General features: G+C 41.0%; 1 protein-coding gene across 1 annotated transcript in view; it reads left to right on the top strand.

Annotated features, from left to right (window-relative positions):
• The first annotated feature begins 260 nt into the window (after positions 1-260).
• Positions 261-23,108, top strand: part of GRAMD2B (GRAM domain containing 2B) — a 37,177-nt gene continuing 14,329 nt past the window's right edge. The window contains exons 1-5 of the mRNA XM_054178365.1: positions 261-365; positions 16,833-16,955; positions 17,691-17,778; positions 18,079-18,145; positions 18,581-18,684. Coding sequence (XP_054034340.1) covers positions 274-365; positions 16,833-16,955; positions 17,691-17,778; positions 18,079-18,145; positions 18,581-18,684 — 474 coding nt within the window. The 5' untranslated portion in view covers positions 261-273. The remainder of the gene's footprint in view (positions 366-16,832; positions 16,956-17,690; positions 17,779-18,078; positions 18,146-18,580; positions 18,685-23,108) is intronic.

Raw genomic sequence — 23,108 nt, forward strand, 5'->3', positions numbered from 1 at the left:
CCGGCGCCGCTACTCGGGACCGCCAATCACTCCGCAGCCAGGGCTGGCCTCCAGGCCGCGTCCCGTGACAGCAGCCGAGCGCCAGACTGACGAGCGGAACCGGATTTCAGCGGCTTCCCACCTCGACACCAGGCTCCGGATCCAACCGGCCCAGGACGACTACAGCGTTGTGGCCCGCCCCGGGGCGGGGCTGCCGGGGCGGGGGCGGGGCTGTCCGACTCGTCGTTTTGAGTGCTGAGCGGCGGCGGGTTGTAGAGTTTTGTCGGGGTGCCGATGGTGCTGATGACTGAGCCGCGGTGCGATGCAGATGAGCCCATGGCTGGGCGGGCCGCCGGCAGGCGGGAAAACAGGAGCACCTTGCGGCTGTGAGTATTGCCTAGACCGGGAGGCGCTGGCGGCTGCCTGCTGGGACCCCACGCAGCTCTGCGGGGGACGCCGCTTCATCCCGGCCTGCCTCGGCGGGGAGAGGCGGCGACGCGAAGCTAGTCGGCGGAGCCACGGCGGCCGCCAGGCCCTGTGAGGCGGTGCCGATGGGGTGAAGCCCCAGGGTGGCGGACGTTGGGCTCGGCGGCGTGTTGGGGGCTTCCGTAATTGTGGGCGTTGGCTTTGGTTTAAAGTTCATAGGGAAAAGTCGCCAAGGGGTCTTTGCTTCTAGGTTTAAATTTAAGCATGAACATCCCTGCTTAGTCCAGGTCTGCCCTCTTCAAGAGGCAGCCCTGAACCCAGCGTTGAAGTTCGAAGTCGTACTTTTAGGAGCAAGGCATACAAATACTGCTTGCAATAATTTGAGCAACAACCTGGAAATCTTTTATCAGCTGTGACACAGGAATCCATCAGCCATGCTTTTTCACTTAGAGTAATCTTTATCACTTACAGTAATGTTTATCTGCTCCAGTGGGAAGCAGTGAGCCTCTTCTCTGGGTGCCAGAACTTTGATGAAAATTGACAGACTTTGGTACAGGCAAGATGCAGTAAGATGGGAGTCCAGTCTGACTTTCATCCCAGAGAGAGACTGGTCATTCTGGCAAGGTGGTGAGAACTCACTTGCCTCGAAATGGGTTCATATCTTACTTCTTGCCCAGCACATACCTGGAACTGGCCTCTTGCTTTTTGACCCAACACATACTGAAAAAGTTGGACAAAGAGATCAAAAATCCCTGATACTGTTTGGGAGAAAGAAGAGGCCACAGACCTGGCTAGCCTCTGATAGTGCCAGGAGAAGTCAGGGCTTAAAAACTGCATCTCCTGCATTGGCCCTTGGCTTCCTCTGGAGGTTCTCTGGTTGGTCAGGTACTTACAGGCTATTGTATTGTTTGGACTGAGCGGGAGTTAATTCTCTTCATAGCATCTTTCTAGTACTGTGTTTTGCAGCAGTAGTTGGTAACACAGCAGTGTTTTGGCTAGTGTTGAGTAAGTATCCAGGCAGTGTCCTTTCAACAGTTTCCTGCCCCAAGATTACATTGAGGGGTGGGAAAGATCTTGGGAGGGGACATGGCTGAGCCAGCTGACCCAGATTGGCCAAAGAGGTATTCCATACTGTATGATGTCAGCTCAGATATAAGAACTGAAGTGAAAAGAAGGAAGTGAGAGGATTTGTCCATGGCGTCTGTCCTCCCAAGTAACTGTCAAGCTTAGAGAGCCCTGCTTCGCCAGACCGACCGTCATGATGCTGGTGGGAAGTAGAGACTAAAATCTCTCTCTTTGCTTTTTGCTTCTGCGTGGTCTATTGCTGTTTGCTTATTATTGTTATTAAAATTTCTCCTATGCTATTACTGGCTTTTGTTATATTTTTTCCCCCTATCTCCCTGTCCACTTAAGAAGGGGGAGTGATAGAGTGGCTTTGGTGAGCATCTGGCTTCCAGGCCAGGGCCAAACCACCACAGCTACGGTAGTTACCAAAGCTTGCTGCAATAAAGCAGTTGTCTGGTTTCATATGGAGTTCTGAATTCAAGGACGCTATCTGAGAAGTTAAGCATCTGTGAAACAAGAAACGAAAAAATCTGGGGATTTCTCATCAAACCCACAAAAAATTACTTTCTTCCAATCTGGGATGATTCGTCTCCCCAAAGAACTTTTCACCACAGAGGTTTAATCATCATCAGTCTTCAGAAAAAAAGAGAACAAGTTACCAGCTACTAGCTCTTTCTCTGGAAAGAAACTCTGAGGTCTGTGATTTGAGGTTGCTTTTTGGGTTGGTTGGGGGGTTTTGTTTGTTTTGTTGTTGTTGTTGATGTTTATGGTTTTGTGGGTTTTTTTTTTCCCCAGGGGTGGAGGTGTTTGGGGGTTTTCTGTGTTTGGTGGTTGTTTGTGTGGGGTTGTTGTTGTTTCATTTAGTTGTTTGTTTTTTTTTTTTTCCCCAACTGTTGTATCCCTGGTATCTAAGCAGGTGTATTCCCAAAGTGCATATCACAGTGAAATTGTTGCCAGAAATAACTTGCTTCTTAAAGAGCACTGGGGATCAAACTGTCTTCTAAGTGTCCTTTATCCTGTATGGTGTCATCACATCAGTGACTTTGCTGTGTGAATGAGACCTAATTCCTTGACCTTCTTCAGAGTCTTCTGATTTCAAGTCAGGTCCTGATCTCCCCCACCCTTGATCTCAGAATTATGCCAGTGAACTTAGTGAAGGTTGTGCAGATCTGTATCTGACTGTCCAAAACAAGTATGCAGAAAGCTTGATGTCAGAGACCTTGCACGTGTTCCAGCTAACTGACCTTCTGATTTTCCCCAGGTGTTTAATCTTTCAGTGCTGAATCAGCTGTAGTTGTAGAAGTGAGGTTAGTCTTAACCAGAATGATAAATGGAGAAGTCTCACTTACTATGACTCTCCTTTTTTATTAGTTGTCAATTTTTGCTGTTCAGTGTGAAGTAGGTGTCATGCAGGGGAAGGCTAGGCAGTCTCTTACACTGCAAGCTACAGGGTTCAGAAGTACTCCCTGGGCAGCAGGAGGGTAAAAAGACTGGTGTAGGCAAAAAAAGTTGAAATGACTTGTCTTAAACTAGAAAATTACTTAAGCATTTGCTGATTGGAAACAAAGTTGGAATTTACTTGCTTGTCCCATTTAACTGATAACCTGGATCCTTTTGAAAAGCTGTCGTGTTTATTTGACTGAGTTTATCTCAGAAACCGAGTAACTTTGGCTTGACTAATGTGAGGCTGCAGGGGTGATTGTTCCACTGAAGAACAAGAACAGAATTTTGGTTTTGATTCAGTTAGAAGCGAAATCACTAAAAATTGGATTGCTGAAGACTTGTTTATAGAAAATGAGTGTGTATGGTTAGGGTAGTGCTTTATTACCTTTATGTAGTTCCAGAGAACAATATGCAAACAGAGAACAATATGCAAAAGGTCAGCTCATGCCGACCTTTATTTGAAAGAAATCCTAGCAGAGTTACAGAAGTTCAAAGAATTTTTCAGTGTTTTCCAAAGCTCAGGGGAGAGGGATTTGTGTGTTTACTGTAAGTGTACTTAAACTGTCTTCCAGTACGGGTAAGACTTTGTAGCTCAGTATGTGTCTGCTGCTACCATAGATGCTTCTGAAGGATTGAAGCTGTAGAAGTACTCTGTTTTGGGAGGGTTGTGGGTTTTGTTTTGTTTGTTGTGCTTTTTCTGTTGGATTGGGATTTTTTTAATTATTTCATGATTGGATCAGAGAATACTATCTGACAGTGATTCAGGAACTTTACTGATTTAGAAAATGGGTTGCTCTGACATACTTACCTATAGTTGCATCTTGCAGAATTTGCAGTGCATCTCTGTGGGCTCTCAGTGTTATCACAGAGATAACACTGTGGAAGATAGGCACTGTTACTACGCAGACCTAGAATAGCAATGTACCAAAAGTTCCTCCCAGGCAAATCAACACATCTGGACAGAAAGCACCTGCAAACTGTCATTCCCTGACCATTACATCCTGATCCTCAGACCAAAATCGAATTAATCCATTGTGTTTTGAGGACAGTGTCCAGTTTTGGGCTCTCCAGTTAGAGAGACATGCTGGAGAGAATCCAATGAAGAGCCACGAGGATGATAAGGCGACCTGAGCATCTCCGCTATGAAGAGAGACTGAGAAACCTGGGACTGTTTAGTCTTGAGAAGACTGAGAGGGGATCTCATCATCATCAATGTCTATAAATATCTGAGGGGTGGGTGTCAAGTGGATGGGGCCAATCTCTTTTCAGTGGTGCACAATAATAAGGAACAATGGATACAAACTTGAACAAAGAAGGTTTCACCTCAACATGAGGAGAAACTTCTTTACAGTGAGGGTGACAGAGTGCTGGAAGCAGCTGCCCAGAGAGGTTGTGGAGTCTCCTCCTCTGGGCACATTCAAAACCCACCTGGATGCATTCTTGTGTGCACTACCCTACGTGATCCTGCTTTGGCAGGGCAGTTGGACCTGACAATAGCTGGAGGTCCCTTTCAACCTCGAATGGTCTGTGGAATGTGTTTTGTTTGTGGTGGTGCTGTGGAACCTGCCTCAGAAGCTGTCAGCGCTGCTGGAACAGTTTGTGGAACAGAGGTGGTATTGTTGCAAAGAGGGTGTGGTACATGGATGAGAAAAGAGAAAGTGCTAGTTATTACACTTTGTATTCCATGTCACCATCTTTCTGCTTCACACATACTTGCTTCTTTTGAAGTCATTTGGGTGTTGTCTGATTTCCACACACAGTACTTCACCTAGTATGATTAAATCACTGCTGAGTTACTGTATGGTACAATACTGCTAACATTAAGTAGTACATTCTGTCCCTTTACTGCATAAGATAATGTCTAGTTGCTGAGTGTAGTTTAGAGAAATGAGGAGGCTAGGACTTAAAGGGATGCAAAGTTTCAGATTGTTTTTTATTTTTTAGGAAACACATTGCAGATGCTATGGAAAATATAGTGCTAAAAGTAGTGGAAAATGCTTACAGGCAAAGTACATACTCCTTGGAAAAGAGAGAATGTGATTTTTACAGTTGGTATGATGTTCTATGCTACTGTAACATGTTTCTTAATGACTGTTCATCAGCTGATAAGTTAAAAGATAATTAATCACATAATCATAACTCACTAACTTTCTTTTAGTCTCTTACTTGAGTGAAATGCAAATGCAGAAAGGGGAGATTATTCACAGTGTCACAGTACATTAGAGGTTGGAAGTGACCTCCAGAGGTCATTGAGTCTAACCCCTCTGCCAAAGCAGGGTCACTTAGGCGTAGTCTGCATAGGAATGCATCCAGGTGGGTTTTGAAGGTCTCCAGAGAATGAGGCTCCACAGCCTCCTGAGCAGTCTGTTCCAATTCTCCATCACCCTCACTGTAAAGAAGTTTTTCCTCATATTTAGGTGAAATCTTCTATGTTCAAGTTTGTATCCATTGTTCCTTGTCTTATTATTGCACACCACCAAAAGGAGCTTGGCCCCCTCCACTTTGATTCAGGTTAACTCCTTTTGATCAACCAAAATTCTGCTATTCTTGTGACAGGAAAAAGGTATAGATATATGCCTGTATTAGTCATGTTCTGTACTTTAAGTGGATTGAGATGCTTAAATACTAAGTACTGTCTTTTTGATTCTTCCCTGGTTGGTGGCAAGTTGTAGTACATAATCTGAAAAGAACAATAGACCTGCGAAGTGAAACATTTAAATTTGAGGTGTGACAGAAAAGAGGTTTCCAATCTGAACTACCCTCATGATGATGTTCATGCTGACTTTGTTGTTTGGTTTTTTTTTAAGTTGCTTGTATTTTTCCCTTTTTTCCTATCATTCTCACTTTTTTTTCGCTATATATGCATGCTTAAGGTATAAACTGGGCTTTTTAAAAAGAACTCAGAAGGGTATAAATGCATGCTGTGAATCAGGGCATTATTTTCTTCATACCAAAGTGCGTCACTGGCTAATATGAAATACTCCCAGATTTGCTGCCTTCACTGGTTACATGTAGTCTCTGAGAAATGCATGTTAAGCAACCTAATACTATAGATAAGCTTGCAGGATTTAGTGCTGGTCTTTGACAGATGATGCATAAACATGATATCAGAGTATTGACTTCTTAACCACCATGTCCATACATGTTGCAGTCATGTGGTTAGAAATTAGTTATATGCTTATGTAATGATACCACTTCCAGGATGAATGATCTTAATGTTCTGTACATAGCAGTTGACAAGTCCATATATAGCCTTTCCAGTTAACCTTTTCAAACTTGTGTTACTGTTATACCAGAGAGATCTTGTGTTTGTTTCTCTTTACAGAAGAGAAGATCAGATGAAAATTAATAGATAGCTGTCTGGACCCAACTAGGCCCATCAGCAAAAGTCTCTCAAATATTGTTATCATGAAGCTATTTATTTGCAAATAATAGGAAAACAGTAGGAGAAGTCATCTTGCCCTGTTGCCACACTTCTCCTTGAAAATAAATTTCTGGCCTTATCCATAACATATCTGAGTTACTCAAAATTGCAAAAACATTATATTTTCTTGCCAGAAAGCAGTAAACAAATATTATAAACATGCTTTTTTTTAAATTCCAGAGATAGTGCAAGGGTCAGTGAGGGATTGCAGAAGGACATGGGCCACTGCTCCCTGCCAGCCCACTATATAGGACCCTTGTCTTCTCTTTGTAAAACAACATGATGTGCTGTACCATGCTGAGGTGATTGTTACAGTAATGGAATTAAATACTGGAGTGCTGGTGGGACACTTGAATAAAAGGTAAAACCAGGGGTATTCGGGGTATGTAAACAGAGAACAGTTGCCTCTTCTTAATTACTTGGTAACTGAGCTTCAGTGTGGTATAGTAGTATTCACTTTCTTTAACTAAACTTCTGCTTGGCACTGACTTGCTTATACTATCCATCCTTGAAAAATAGCACACTAAGGTGGGGGAGGTATATAAACTTCCAGAAAGAGTGGCAGGAAATAATGATCAAAGTGCAGATATGGAGCAGATAAACTCAGAAAGGTAGAGGATGTGGAGGCAGACTGCAGCATTATTCCTCTGTGACTAGGTTAGCTTACTATGAAACTGGTTTCTTTAGAAGAAACACCAGTTCCTTACATCCCTTCAAAAATCAACAATACCTAAGGCATATCCTCTGTGAAGATCCACTCCTATAGGCACCTCAGTGGTTTAATATTCCAGGAATCTTAGTTTAGGCTGCTTATGGGGGATGGACCACCTTGGCAAAAGACTACTGATGTAATTTTTTATCTGCCATTTACGCTACATGATTTAGGTTCATTCAGCATTTTTCTGGACAAGAAGGAATGTTAGAGTTTGAAAGTCCAGTAAATAATATAAGTACACATATGGCCGTGTAGTTTTGTCAAATTTTACAACAAATGTGAATATACTAGGACCAGCATAGAAGAGAGCAGGTGTTGCCAAAGGTGAAGACATATGCTGAAGAGCTTTACAGAGTGTTTAGGCTCAGTATCCTGATGAGAGAGAAAAGAGAAAGTCAAGCTATTTCTAGCAGGAATATGGCCATCACATATCACATCTGATTCAAGTAAGAAAATCTGTTTCCCAGAATTCTGAAGGAAAATGGTTCCTTGTGTTCAAAGGTACTGTTGTGGTCATTGTCAATTAGACCCATTGTTGGAAGCTACTATTTCCTAATGTGAAATAATAGCTTTTGTATTAGGTTATCTACATGTTTGTTTCCAGGTCTGTAAGAAAAAAATCATCAGCTGCAAACACAATTCTGGGAAGTTCAGCATTGCTAGACTCTTGCTGCACAGTGATTTCATTGTGATCTGCTTCTGTCCGTATGCAAGGGTGATGAAACAGGGTGGACTGACACAATTAGAGGTTCCATCTTCATCTCAATTCATGTTTTTCATTAGGCCTTTTTGTGCATTATTCTTCCTGAGAAGTCTGAAAAAAATACTGCATTCAGGCATCCCTTGAAATATCTACTTTAAATTTTCCCTGCTCAATTAATGTTGCCTTTTAAATAGAGAGATCTCAGTAATGCTTGTGGCGTATATGTTGTCAGTGTCAGTTCTCAAAGAAACTGCTGCATGGTGAAACCCAAACATCCTTCTGTTTGTGTATAACCTGTCTGAAGAACAAAGTTTTTTACCAAGCAGGGAATACATACATAGAATACATACATAGAATACATACATAGAATACATACATAGAATACATACATAGAATAAACCAGGTTGGAAGAGACCTTCAAGATCATCGCGTCCAACCCATCAACCAATCAAACACCACCCAAACAACTAACCCACAGCACCAAACACCCCATCAAGTCTCCTCCTAAAAACCTCCAGTGATGGTGACTCCACCACCTCCCCAGGCAGCCCATTCCAATGTGCAATCACTCTTTCTGTATAGAACTTTTTTCTAACATCCAGCCTGAACCTCCCCTGGTGCAGCCTGAGACTGTGTCCTCTTGTTCTGGTACTGCTTGCCTGGGAGAAGAGACCAACATCCGTCTGTCTACAACCTCCCTTCAGGTAGTTGTAGAGAGTAATAAGGTCACCCCTGAGTCTCCTCTTCTCCAGGCTAAGCAACCCCAGCTCCCTCAGCCTCTCCTCATAGGGCTTGTGTTCCAAACCCCTCACCAACTTTGTTGCTCTTCTCTGGACTCGTTCCAGCAAGTCAACATCCTTCCTAAACTGAGGGGCCCAGAACTGGACACAGGACTCGAGGTGCAGCCTAACCAGTGCAGTGTACAGGGGCAGAATGACCTCCCTGCTCCTGCTGGCCACACTCTTCCTGATGCAGGCCAGAATGCCATTGGCCCTCTTAGCTGCCTGGGCACACTGCAGGCTCATGTTCAGTCTATTGTCGACCAGCACCCCCAGGTCCCTCTCAGCCTGACTGCTCTCCAGCCACTCTGACCCCAGCCTGTAGCTCTGCATGGGGTTGCTGTGGCCAATGTGCAGAACCCAGCACTTTTTTTTCCTCCAGTACAGTGGTTAAAGCAGTTTGTGTACAGCATGTTAAATCAGTATTTCAATGCAGCATATTGAGACAGTCTTTCTAAAAGTACCATAAAATAGTAGCTTCTGGTCAAGTGTTTTGTGGAAGCTTCATTTTTTAATTTTGTTTTTCTTAAACAGCAAAGAAAGAAATAAAGGTGTTGGAAAGAATGCTCCCATATTTCTGCTATCATCTCTGTTCTTTATTTTTAGTAGAAGCTGTTAAGAAAAGAGGCACCAGCAATTTTGTGGGTTTTTTTGGTTGGTTGGTTTGGGCTTATTGTTAGGTTGTTTGTTTGGTGGGGTTTTGTTTGTTTGGGGGGGTGGGTGGTTGTTTTTAATTGTAACTCAGTCTGATACAATCACTCATGTTTTCAAAAACACAAATTAGTGCTGGAAAACCATGTGCCAAGTCTTCTGTCATATGGAGGCATGTTGATCTGGATTTCTTAGTGTGGTGAAAAAAAAAAAAAGGCCATCAAGAGCTGTAGGTTCAGATAATGAAATCTTTATGCTTCTATTCTAGTGATCAGGCTTCTTTTGTAAAAGTCAAATGGTCAAAGGTTGTTCCGGAGCAAGTTTTGTGCTGTTTCTGCCCAAGTTAAGGAGCAGATCTAATGAATAGTTGCTTATATGGTCATGCTGAACAAGTGGATTGTGTTTAGATGCAGTTGGTTGTTTTTTTCAATTGAATTCAGAGTAGAACAACTGGTAGATCTGACACTTAAGTGCTTGTGGTGGTTTGGGCTGGGTGCTGGCCCCTGATGCCACCTCACATGCCACACCTGGGATGTCCCAAAGGGGGCCCAGCCCAGTGGGTGGTCACAGGAAGCTAGGTATTTCATCCCATAATGCCCTGCTCCCCTACAAAACATCAGCAAGGGGTCCTCACTTCCTCTTTCTTCCCTCGCCACTGCCTAGATAATGGTGTGAGCCACCTCCCTTGGGCCTGGTTAGGTCCAAGGCTGGGTTGGGGGCAGAGAGGGGAGAAGGAGCCCTGGGCCGGGGGGGAGGGGGGTGGTGTTGGGTGTCCCCCCAGGTGGGATGCTCTTGGGTATGTTTTGGGATATCTCTCTCTTTTGTCACAGTGCTTGTGGTTTTCTGTAAAACTTTTTCATTGGTCTTCCATTTAAACTTTCCACCATTTTTGCTATCCATTTTGTCTGAGTCTTTCTTTTGCCTGTGGTGGGAGAACTGGTCTCTCAACCTCCCACAGTGTTTTGCTCTCTATTCTGCACCCTGAACAAATTGTAGATCTGGAATTTTTACTTTTCCCTTTTTTTCCTGTTACCACTGGAAGCTAAAAATGTGATTTGATAAAAGGCTGTAGTAGGATTAGAAGACAAGGTTGTCTAAAACTAGGAGATAGAAAAACGTTTCCTCCTAAATGCTGCCATCAAGTTGGAGAATGAAAAGAGCACACAAGCAGATGAATGAGCATCTCCTATAAGGTCTTTTGATGAATTTCCCCCCCCCCCCCCCCCCCCCAAGAAATGCATCTCTCATGTTTGTCATGTGCAAGATTTGGCCATGCCTATGTTCAGACAAGTCGTTGGTCAGCCTGGTGAGACTCCCGAAACAACTGCATCATGGGAATGTTGTGCAGTTGAGTGAAGATACATATGAGAGGTCTTTTGCTTTTTGAAGTGGATATCTGAAACGGAAACTGTTGAAAAGGCAGGAGAGCTAAATGGCTTATGTTCCTAGTGTTAACTTAATAAAATATCTTGTTATAGTATCTCAAGTTTCAGAGCACAGGGAGTTCTTCTGTGGCTTTGGTTTTGGTTGGTGGTTTGGTTTTTTGTTGCGTTTGTTTTTTTTTCCTGTGGAACTTGATAGTGGTCTGGTTTTGATTAGACAGGGAATACAGACAGTTAATAATAGATGGTATTTAGACCAGAGAATTTACATACTTGCTAATGACGTCTGCAATGTCACAGTGATCTTGCTGATGTTCAAGTGGTAAGGTAGTGTGAAATTTGATCTGGTTATTGTGCGAAATGCCTGTTCAGTTGAGGGGGGAAAAAACTTGCTTCCTCGATCCTTAACGGTGTTTGGAGTTTCTGTTTTGTATTCACTCCAAATTTTCATTCATCCTCTTAATAAAAATACAGCAGCGCAGACATGCCAAACCACTCACAAATGAGTGGCTGTTTCAAGAGACAGCTAGGAAATAGAACACACCATGACATTCATTACCTTGATACGTTGAGTAAGATTCACAATTTTTGAAAGTTTTTAACAATTGGTTTTGTTCCTTTTCCAGTGATGACATCAAAAGTCTACCTGTGCCTACAAACCTGCTTCAACTTAGAAGTGCCTCAAGAAATGTGTAGTGTATATGAGTGTGTGCCCACCTGTATACATACAATATTCAGTTCAAGTGCAGCTGTATAACTTAGTCTCTGTTGTGCTGTTTGACTGTGATGTCATGAGAAGATAAATAGCTTGCTCTTTGAACAGCCTCACATAGTTTAATCTGTCTGGTTCCTTCCTGTTCATATTAACAAACTGACCATTCCTTCATGTAAGATTTCACACCTCTGCTCCTGTACTGATGCTTTGCATTCTCCCTGTTTGGTATAAATACATATGCTGGCTGTACATCTCTTATATAAAATACATTAGAAAAACTGTACTTTAGAGTTGGCCACTTCCTTAACTTTCTAACCTTAAGTACAGGCTACATGCTAAGCATATGGAATCCTACAGATACCAAGTGCTTACATTGGCTATCCTTAGCTTCTATTATAGCAACTGTTAAGTCACCTCTTTTCCTTTGTCATTAAAGTAGCTGTACCACATTTTCTGCCTGTTTAAATAGTTTTGGAGTTCCAGTGATAGTCAATGTTTGGCTTTCCATTTGTGCAGTAAAACTTATATCTGGTCATAGAAGCAGATAAAATTATAATGTTGTTCTGAGGTTTGGGGTGTTTTTTAGGAGATGTTTTTTCTCCCATAGAGTGTGCCTCGTGCCATGTAACACTGGAGCATGGCTGTAGAGCTAGTGAAGGCATTTTGCTTCTGAGTCACTAGGTTTTGTAGAGAGAGACAATATCTTTAACTTGATCACAGTTAGTTTACCTAGTATAGAGCACACTCTAATCTGCTATAAAGAGGACAGCAAAAGAGTTTCCAGTGGAAAAAGCATTTTCTTCATTCCAGGAGTGAAATAATTTAACTGTGTAAGGTATGAAAGCAAACTCATCAGGTAAAGCAGTCTGGATTCTGATTGCACATCCAAAAAAAAGGTTTGTCCAGACTAGTGCAGCATAGAAAAGAGTGGAACAATGGGATATACCTTCCAAAAGAAGACTTAAGACTTTAGCCTAGCATAAGGAAGGTCAAGGTGACTGCACCTTCAGGATATGGTAAGTCAAGGAAAGTCTGTGCTGTGGAGGGGTCCTCTGACCTGAGGTACGCTTAGCAGGGTGTTCTTTCAAACATTACTACGTTCTATCTCATGTGCAGTCAAGTCTGTTTGAAACACATTGACAGTATGTCTCCTGGATGCTTCTTGAATAGGTCTCTTCATCCTGCTCCATTTCCTTCGCTTTTAAGCCTGCTGAAGTCCATCATCTTGATTTGGGATCCTGAAATGTTTTGAGCCACTCTCTGTGGCTTTTAGTTTCTGAAAGAATAACCAGTTCCTTTCTCTGAATAGACTCATGTCCAGGAGTAAGAATAGCTTAAATAACACTATATTTTAGTATTTTGGCCTTTCATACTACTTTCATTCTTTTGTCAAATCCTTTAGGTCTGCCAACAGCTGCCCAGTAAGTGTAATATCTACCCAAAGAACCAAAATATTGGAGTGTCATATTTATGGTGTGTATTTCTACATACATTGTACCAAGCATGGTTATGGACAGTAGGGAAGTAACTACTTTGCACACTTTCAATTGACCACTTACCAAAATACAGCAATCTGACTGCTATTGCAAAATTAAAAAGACAAAATAGGATAGCAGGGTTTCTACAGTAGCTTTGTGTTCTGATACATATACTCCATCCACAAAGAATGCTGCAGCAGTGTTGACTCATGTTAAACGCTAGGGAAATACTGGTTTGGCTGCAGTTTTGCAAACAATTGAAATTTTAGCTGACACCTCTGGTTATTCAAGATGCCTTTTTCCTCCTACATAATTGAGCTACAGCTTGTGGAGTGAGGAAGTAGTTTGTTACAATTTATTTTGGCTTCTGAACTGTTTAGACCTCTTATGTGGACCAAATAGTGTGGGTTTCCTTTTGGGGTTGATCTCACTGAAGGTGGTTTTGTTTGGTGGTGAGGAGTTGACAGCTGTAACCACTGTACAGCTCTGGAGTGTTTGATATCTTTTGCATATGCCTGAGAATTGTTCACATCTGGTAAGACTATATCAGAGTTGTCAAATGCAACAGTTGTGCTCTAAGGCTCAATTTGCAAACTGTGGCCTGTTAACACATCTCACTCGTTACTTCTCTTTAGTGCTTCTGAGGTTTAAATTACTCCATTCAGTTATTGGTGCATACTTAAAAAGGAAAATAAATATTGGTTACAAAATTTGTTAGAGTGCTTGGAACTAATATTAAACTTGCTTAGGTACGAGATATGATCCCATAGTAAGCACAGTCCTTGGCTTTGAAAATGTCCCTTTTGACACCTCTTCTTTATTTGGAAACCAGAGACCTTTGTTTTTCCTTTTAGCTGTTATTTGGAATAGACTTGGTAATAGTACCAAATAAACTGGCATATAGTCAATCTGAAAAAGTTTTATTTTATTTTCATATCAAGGTCCTGATGTTGAAAAGTTTACATGTGTTGCATGGTATTTGCAAATTCAGTCAACTTCTGTGCATCTGTTGCTGACAGCTATAGAGAGCATCACTTTGTTTCTTGAGTGCACGTCATCTAATTGTTTGTGTTTTTTCATGGATTGCTGACTTCTGTGCTCTTTTTACAAAACATTTGTGAGTACTCTCTTGCATGTGGAAATGTGAGGACTACAGCAATTTGCTTGTGACTCAATGAACACTATTGTCTTTGGTTTAGGTCATACCTATGATGGTTTCTTCTTCAGGCCTTCTAGAAATTTCAGACACCTACTATGAGCTTTACTGGAGCTATAGTTAGCAGATGTGTAAGGACAAATCCTTATGTAGTTTTTTGCTGTGTGAAGGAGGCATATGGGAAATAGGCTGAAGGACAGACATAGTAAACCTATTAGCTAGTTGGAATAAATCTAATGTGCTGCTGTCAGTAGCATGTATTACACAGGTGGATCTCCTCACACCTGTAATATTTTGGGGGAAATTCTTGCTGTATTGATGATGTATTCTCAGCTGCATGAGATGATCCTGGAGAGATGACTAGGGTAGCATTTCCACACACAACAGTTAGCAGGATTAGTATGCTGAGATGCCCAAGCTCTCCACCATCTGAAAGCAGCTGGAGGGAATGAGTTCAGAGAGTAAAGGTTCAAAAATAGTAATGCTTATTAACAGGGAAGCCAGGGTAGAACAGACTCATAGGTTTAACTGCAAAGCAGGAATTAATTTATGAATGAGAGAAAGGGGAATATGGGTGGTAAATAATGCACTTAAGAGCAATAAAACATCTAACTGGTGGGAGATGTAAGTGAACAACAAAAGTTCAGTTATGGGTATTTTTTAAGCAGATTTGTAATATGGTCTAAGTGTGATATGATCCACTTTAAGTCATTAACTTTGCCCTGTAACTTTGCCCATGGCAGTGATGGACACCAGTCAGCCTCCAGGTTCAAGCAACTACATCTTGCAGTCTTACTCACTTGGGAGTTTCCAAGTTGTGCTGCTCTGTTGAAATGTAATTGTGATTGAACTTGACATTTTTGCCTCACTCTGTTCTTCATTCCACTCCTGCCTAGTATTCTCTGGCCCCTCTTGAAGCCCAAGAGTGTAAGAGAAGGGCTGTTTTCAGATAGTATTGGAAGGCTATGTTTAGTCTTTGACTCAGAAAAGAATGTAAACATCTTGTGACTGAGGAGAGAAATTGGGCATAATTTGGTTGGATGTGTTAAAATACTGTTTTGTATGCTTTAATTACACTCATGCCAGTAGAAAATAACCAATTAAGATGTGACACATGTGTCTTCTGATAGACTGTATATCTTTGCTGTGTAACATAATAAGCATCTTCACCTGCTTACATCTTGTCCTGGAAGCTGTGCTCAGGGTGGTCGAACACCTATACTACAACACATGATTTTGGAGAGCAGTAAAATAACAAATTTCAAGACTGTGATTAAGGCATTTGCAGACTTTGGGAACGCAAGCTCCTTTATACTTGTGAGGAGGACCTGAGTTTACAGTTCTCTCAGCTTAAAATCTCAAACAGCATAATGCTGTTTATGTAGGATTTTCAGGCAAAAGATTAGGTTGTGCCTGAATGTCTTGAATTGCCCATTTAATTGTAGTTTTTGTCATCTCAAAAGTTGAGGCCTTGTGGTCAGGCAGGGCTGATCCAAGACTTCCTAGTGGGGAGCAATTGGTTTCTTACTGACTTTTTTAGTGCTGTAACACTTCCACATACACACTAAAGGGGACTTAGGAAGGGTCAGTTTGGTGGGTTTTTGGTGCAGATTGCTAAGTGTTGAGGAAGGATTTGATAGGGGAGTAATTGATGAATGTAAATGTAAGACTCCTTGAGAACAATTCACAGCACCAGTAAGGCAAAAGTCTATGGCTTCTGTTCTGTGACATAAGGTCTAGTTTAACTTTGAGGTAGCTTTTTCACTTCATTTGGTCTCAGTTATGATGTTGTGGGGTGTGTCTTCTGATCTTATTCACTGAAGTGTGATAGAAACAATGGATCTTCCTACACCCTTTGTAAAAGAAGGAAGATAAAATCAGTCTGGGAACCTCTGTCAGCAAAATTTAAGTCATAGTGGGAGGAGAAACTGTTTATTGTAAAGCCACTCCCTCATCATAGCAGTAGCTGTGTTGCTGTGAAATTGCAGGAACTACACATTATAATGGTAAGCTTTTGTAAATGGGGTCATTCAGGACGGGCATTAAATGAATGGACAACATGGGTTATCTTTTTTCTTTGTTCCTTAGTCTTCCCAAGGCTTTTAGTCTTTCATGGAAAGGTTTGTGTATGTATTTCTCATGTTTTATTTTAAAATATCATCATTATTCAGACCTTGCTCTTAATAACAGCTTTTTCCCTCTAGATATTCTGAGTCAACATTTTTTAGAAAACTTCTGCAAAAGGAAGCCAGGGGAAGGCTCTGATGGCACAATCTCTTATCCCTTAGACTCCAGTTCCTTAACATATATTTCTGAGGCAGTAGCATGTGCTGTGAAAATGCAGTGCACTGTGGTGGCAGTGCTGCTTTTCTGAAACAAAATCAGAAGTTTTGACACTGTGATAGGACCCTTTATTGTGAAAATCCTGCAGATGGACTCTCAAAGAGGTGAGTGAGAGGCAAAATGAGACCCAACTTTCTCTTGCAACACACAGCCACAAATAATCTGCTAAACACCAGGTTTATCATGCAGGATGTTTTTTCGTGGCCTGCCAATCAAATTAATTTCCATTAGTCATCAAATCTGAGTACTGAACATGGAATGCGTTTTTCCTAAACAAGACATTCTCTTTGGATCAGAAGCTGGAGATAAAAATGTTGTGAGTGATAAAATATCCATGGCAGTATTTCAGTTTTCTTCTCTTCAGTCAGGAAATTCCAGTATTGGAGCTCAGGATACTGTTCAGATACATATTGTCAAGTTAATAAATGAAGACTTTCAGGACGTTAATATAAAAGATGTCTCATCATTTTGTTCTTTAATATATGCTGTGTTATCAACATGTTGCAGTGGGATTTGGCATTGGTACAAATCTTGCAATACACATTTCTTTCTCTTTTAATTTCCCCTGTGCAGTTCAGATGGAGAAAATGGAACAGATGAAAAACGAAAGGCAGGAAGGTCACCTACTGTGTTGCTGCAGACCCCTTCCAGTGAAATGGAATATTTTGATGACCGGAAAAAAATTGATGTTGCTAGGTAATGTCAGAAATTACATGAAGGTTCTTTTCTAGCTAGATAATCAGAGTGGTTATAACCACTGCTTCATGGTGTAGCTGTAACAAAAAGTTTTAATTTGGGACTCTGCATCAGATTATTGTGATGTCTCTGCAAAAACAGTCATTATTCCTTTGTTGGAAAATTGGAATGCATCTGAAACTTTTCTAGAATAAAAATAATCCTAAAATTGCCCTTTGAGGGCTTCAGTGTACATTTTGCATTCATTTAATTTTGTTGACTGAGCACCCAGTGCAAAAGTCACCAGTCAGACTGGTTTTGGTCACAAGGCAGATACTTTAAAAAAATAATCACTGAATTTCCTGAAGTATCTTCAGGGAGATATTTGAAGAAGTACGTGTGATGGCTTTTTTATTTCTTTTGGGTTTCTCCATTACACATGGTAGTTCCATGGCTCTCACCCTCATAGTTTTTACTGGAAATTCTTAACCTCTCAGGTCTAAGAAAGTAAAGATGATTTCTTGTGTGGTATAAGGTTCAGTAATGGAAACTTTTTGTAGCACCTCTATTTCCCTGTTGAATCTTTATCATAATGTGTTCTTAATGTCCTTCATTATAGAGTCCTGTGTTTTGTTTTTCAGTCTGCAGCTGAGGATCCCTGTATAACAGAGTACTTCACTTTTATAGTGTCTTGTTAACTTCCAAGACTAATCAACTGATGCCAAGCTTATATGAAATTCCTCTTTTAATCTTTAGGTCAAAGAGCAGCACAGATAGTTCATTCCTGACAATGGATATCAAGAGTGACTCCAAGATTGAAAAGAAAAAACGTGCCTCAAATCAGGTAGGGCAGAGGACAGCCTTGTTTGTTTCTATACAGTAACAGTAAACACATAACTACCATGAGAACAATATCATAGTTTATGGTTGTATAAGGACATAGGTTCTTTTTTCATCACTATATTAGAGTCTGGGCACAGCAGAATACAGACTTAATAGCCATAGGGCAAAAATGAGGATTTACTGTAAAACAAGTGGGCAAGATGAGAATGTATTGGGAGGACAGACAGTAGAATGAAACACTTGATTGTAAATCTGTCTAATAAATTGTGTGTCACTGGCTGTGTGGCTTTTTGTTTTTTAGCTGAAGGCAAATGCACACTTTCATAAGCTGTTTCTAGATGTTCCCATTGATGAGCCACTGAAACAAAGTAAGTATTAAGCCTCTTGTCATTGCTGGCTGTGGGTCTAAGATAATGTCATTGCCTGCCAACTAGTGGTATACATGGGGGGGACTACTTCAAGGTTAAAAATTTTAACTCCAGCTGCCTGGAGCTGTGAGGCCTTCATCCACAGGCAATGGGTGTTTTTGTAGTCTTTCAAAAATGAAATCTTCAGATGCTGGGCATCTTTGAGAATTGTTGCCCACTTTATATTTCTTAGAAGAGCAACTGCCTGTGAAGTGTTCTGAGCTTGTTCACTATTAGTTAAACTTGCAGAATATTTCGAGGTTGGGCAATCTTTATCAAAATGCATAAACCTAAATATATTATAACTTTGAAAAAGAGAGGAAAAACAGCCAAACTGATAACAGTTCACTTGGGTTATGGTTACTATAATGATTATAGAGTATTTGTTTGTTTCAGGCTTTACATGTGCTCTGCAGAAAGAAATTCTGTACCAAGGAAAGTTATTCCTTTCTGAAAACTGGATCTGCTTCCATTCCAAGGTTTTTGGCAGAGATACAAAGGTTAGTGAAATCTCTGTGTACACAAAAGTAATGCTATTCCTTAACAATTTGTTTGTCACCAGAAGTTCACATTATTGTACAAGGCTAGGATGCTACTAATACTCATAAGTATTATCAAATACAATCTCTGTTCATAATTGATGCTTGAAAGTCACTCTACAACTTTGTCTCTGGAAAAAAACACCTAAAATGCTAGAATGTGGCGTGCAGTAATGCAGCCCACGTAGCACAAACTGTCTCTCTTCTTGTAAGCATAGGAAAGGGGAGGGGTAGAGGCTGAGAAGTGTAAGAATAGCAAGGCTGTAAGGATAGCAAGGCTGTACTTGGGGAACTGGAGGGAAGGATCAAGCATACCAAGGCAAGTAAAGAGGAGAAACTACAACTAAGCTGAGTGGCAAAGGTCTGTAAGGGATTCTTGTAGCACTCCTGTGTAAACAGAATAGGGACAGAAAAAACTTAGTTTTCACTTGTGAGCCTAATATGAAAAGGAGAAATGGGACATGAACAGTCAGGAAGATCTTACTTTATAAGGTCATTTACTCTCTTGGTGCAGAGAAGACTCACCTAAGGCTTGGGTGCCCTGGGGTGAACAGTATGTGTACTGATAAAAGTAAAGCCTTTCCAAAACGGGTTTGTGTTCTGGTTCTGTTGATTTGGAGCTTTTGGAGTGGTTTGTTTATGTAAACTCTGGTTCATGTTTGAGCTTTTATTGGGAAACGGTTTTATTTGCTGCAAGGATTTCTTCAGCTTCTTTCTCAAGCCTTGAACAAAGATCCTGCTTAGATCCTCAGTCCATCTGTCAGTGAATTGGATGCTGAAACCAGTTTAGGACTTGTCAGAATCTCATTTCACTGCTGTCAACCATTTTGAGGGAACACCATCTACCTTTGAAACTGCTTCTAAGAAGGTGGAATAGGTTTGAAGACTGTTTAAAATTATTAACAACATGTTTTTAATAGAGACCTTATTGGTTATGTTTTACTGTTTGGCCCAAGAAACTGAGTTGTTGAGTCCTGGTTGAGGAATTTTATTAGTCCTGGTTGAGGAATTTTATTAGTCATATGCAGCACATTAGTGCAGATGGTATATATGTCACTGAAAGCTATGTGGCACAAACAAGAAAATCAAAATTAACAAATGGTGTGGTTCATAATTAGTAACCACTATCTTGGCAATTAGTTTCATTAAAACTGAAGCTGCAGTGCTAGCAATCTCCTGTTCACTGCTTGCAAATGTGACTACTCCACACTGTGGGACAGCTTTCTAATTTCAAACTAAGCTAAATGTATACAAAAATGTAGTGGAACTCTAGTAAGTAGAATAGAAAGACTTGGAAAAAGGGTAGAGTGGTAATGATGTAGTACTAGGAAATTATCTTTGTCAACAGGGTTTTAAATGCAGGGATATATACATATTTATATAACAAAATGGCAAAACATTACAAAATAGGGTGGAGAAGACAGTATTTGTAAGTGTGACTATAGTAGTATTCCAAATTACTCAGTTTTAGTTGGTGGTTTTCACAAAACATTGCAGGGAAAACAGAGTGAAAGGGATGCTTCCAGCTGTCCTCCCTTGCCCTGCAACACACACTAAGAGCTTTGCTCAGTTGTATATATTAGGCTCAAATTTTTAGGTAATATCATCAACAAAAAAAAACCCAAACAGGAATATCGAGGATATAATGAAAATGTAAGTGGAGGGACAGGTGGAAATCAAGCTTAACAGGAAGAGGCATTTTCTTAGCAGTCAGGTACATCAACAGTGACCATGAAACAGCAGTGCTCTTGTGGCCAAGAAGGCCAGTGGTATCCTGGGTTGTATTAGAAGGGTTGTGGTCAGTAGGTCAAGAGAGGTTCTCCTCCCTTTCTACTCAGTCCTGGTGAGGCCACATCTGGAATGTTGTGTCTAGTTCTGGGCCCCTCAGTTCAAGGACAGGGAACTGCTTGAGAGAGCCACGAAAATTATTGAGGAAGTGGAATGTCATCCTTACAAGGAGAGACTGAAGGAGCTCCTCTTCAGCTTAGAGAAGAGGAGACTAAGTGGTGACTTCATTTATAAATACATAAAGGGTGAGTGCCAGGAGGATGGAGCCAGGCCCTTCTCGGCAATGCCGAATGACAGGACAAGAGGCCATGGGTGGAAGTTGAGGCATGGGAACTTCCATGCAAACAGGAAGAAGAATTATTTCACTGTGTGACAGAACACTGGAACAGGCTGCCCAGGGAGGTTGTGGCGTCTCCCTCCCTGGAGATACTCAAAACCTGCCTGGATGAGTTCCTGTGTGACCTGGTTGGACTGGATGATCTCTCGAGGTCCATTCCAGCCCCTGACATTCTGTGAACAAAGCTTCCAAGGCACAAAACCTCTATTACTTAGAACTTATTTTACAAATTAAGCTTAGTGTTAAAGTAGTGTGTTGTAAGAAATAGTGGGTCTGCACATTCTAATAAATTTTTCAGCTTGAACTCTTCTAGCTGCACGGTTTCTTTTATTGAAAGCTTTGGTAGAAGGAATAGTTGCAAGTTAGGAGACTTGTGCATATTCAAAAATAAAAGGTTGCTTCTGCAGGCTTGAATAGGCTTTGGAAAACATCAATGTCTTTCCAGGTTGTTCTGGTTTTGTTGTATATATTGGCCTTGAGTCTTTCCTGAAGGTAAGCATTGTCTTGCATATTTCAGTTGCTTTCCAAGTTGCCTTTTTTCCCCAAATAATTATTACTCGAGGTAGAAATAAAGTACATTGCAGTGATTTTTACCATTCTAATCTAATGCTGGGATAACAGTGCTGTAAGCAAGTACTTAACCCCACTTAAGTACACCTTAGTCTTGATTACAGTAATGTTATCCATCAAAATAGCATGCAGTAGAATGCCATTTACATCTCTGATTTGAAGTTCTTTGAGGTGAACTGAACCAATTAGAAAACTTCCAAGCTGCTGTTTTTTATCATTATGATTAGTAGGATTTCTGTTGAAAAAAATATTTTCTTTGTTTTTGTTTTGGTTTGTTGTTTTGTTTGGGGTTTTTTCCTTGGGTTTTTTTCTGGATTTTTTTAAGTTACAGAGAGTTGAGTTCTGACTGCCTGAAGATTGTGGGGTTTTCCTATCAAACACATAGCTGCTCCTACTTCCTGTAAAACCTGTTTGGAAAAGTGTTTCAAAAACTTCTTAAACTGTTCCACAAAGAAAAGGTACAGTGGAGGACCTGTTTAATAACCCATTTTTAAAAGGCATGGCTTCTGAATCAGGGTAAATAGAGTCAACATGTTTAAAAAAACCCTCAGTATATAACAAATGATAGCCAGATTTACAGATTCTTAGACCCAGGCCTGGAACTAAGAACATTTAACATTTTATGCTTTGGACTGGCTTGGTTTTGTCTGCTATCCCATTTAACCAAGTACCAAGTAAAGAGTAAGTTTCCAGCTAGATACTTGTCTAGCTATGTGTGGTGGTTTAGGCTGGGTGCTGCCACGCAAGCCATACCTGTGATGTGCCAAAAGAGGGCCCAGCTCAGTGGGTGGTCACAGGAAGCCAGGTATTTCATCCCATAATGCCCCACTCCTCTATAAAATATCATCAGGGGGGGTCCTCTCTGCCTCTTTCTTCCCTCACCGCTGCCTGAGTAATGGGGTGAGCCCCCTCTCTTCGGCCTGGCTAGGCCCAAGGCCGGGTTGGGGAGGGGGGGAGAAAGAGCCCTGGGGGGTTTGGGTACACCCCCAGGTGGGGGTGGGATGTTCTTGGGTATGTTTTAGGATCTCTCTCTTTTGTCATGGTGCTTGTGGTTCTCTGTAAAACTTCCATTGTTTTTCCATTTAAACTTTCCACCATTTTTTTGCAATCCGTTGGTCTGAGTCTTCTCTTTTGCCTGTGGTGGGGGAATTGGTCTCTCAACCTACAACACTATGATTCAGCCGTAGTTGGCAGTCTTGCAGCCAGGCTAATGTTCACAAATACTCTCTTCTTTTTGTTTTGTTGTTTAGTTGGTTTGTTGTTGGGGTTTGTTGGTTGGTTGGTTTTGTTTGTTTGTTTTGTTACCTGAAACAATCTTTCATTTCATGCTGCCCTTAATGAAAGTTAACATTTTATGCAACCATGCACAGAGTAACTTCATTCTCCTTCTGTACTGACATGACCACTCATTGAACAATCTTTGGATACTTGGAAACTTGCTTCTAGATTTCAGAAGTAGATGTGACAGTGTGTGTCAAAGGAATTTTTAACAGGAGCAGTGTCTTAATTGTGTGTATCCAGTATTATTATACTTGGCTAAGTTCTAGGCTTTTGAACTGAAATTTGGTGTTTTGCAATATGGGGTTTATAAGAAGAGCCCATTCAGAATATCCCATGTTAAACAGTCTGAAACTTAGCAGGTATTAAGCTAATGGTATTAGATGTAAACACAAAACAGGAAGGAAAGTTG

This window comes from Dryobates pubescens, chromosome Z (assembly GCF_014839835.1).
Source record: "Dryobates pubescens isolate bDryPub1 chromosome Z, bDryPub1.pri, whole genome shotgun sequence".
NCBI classification, from domain to species: domain Eukaryota; kingdom Metazoa; phylum Chordata; class Aves; order Piciformes; family Picidae; genus Dryobates; species Dryobates pubescens.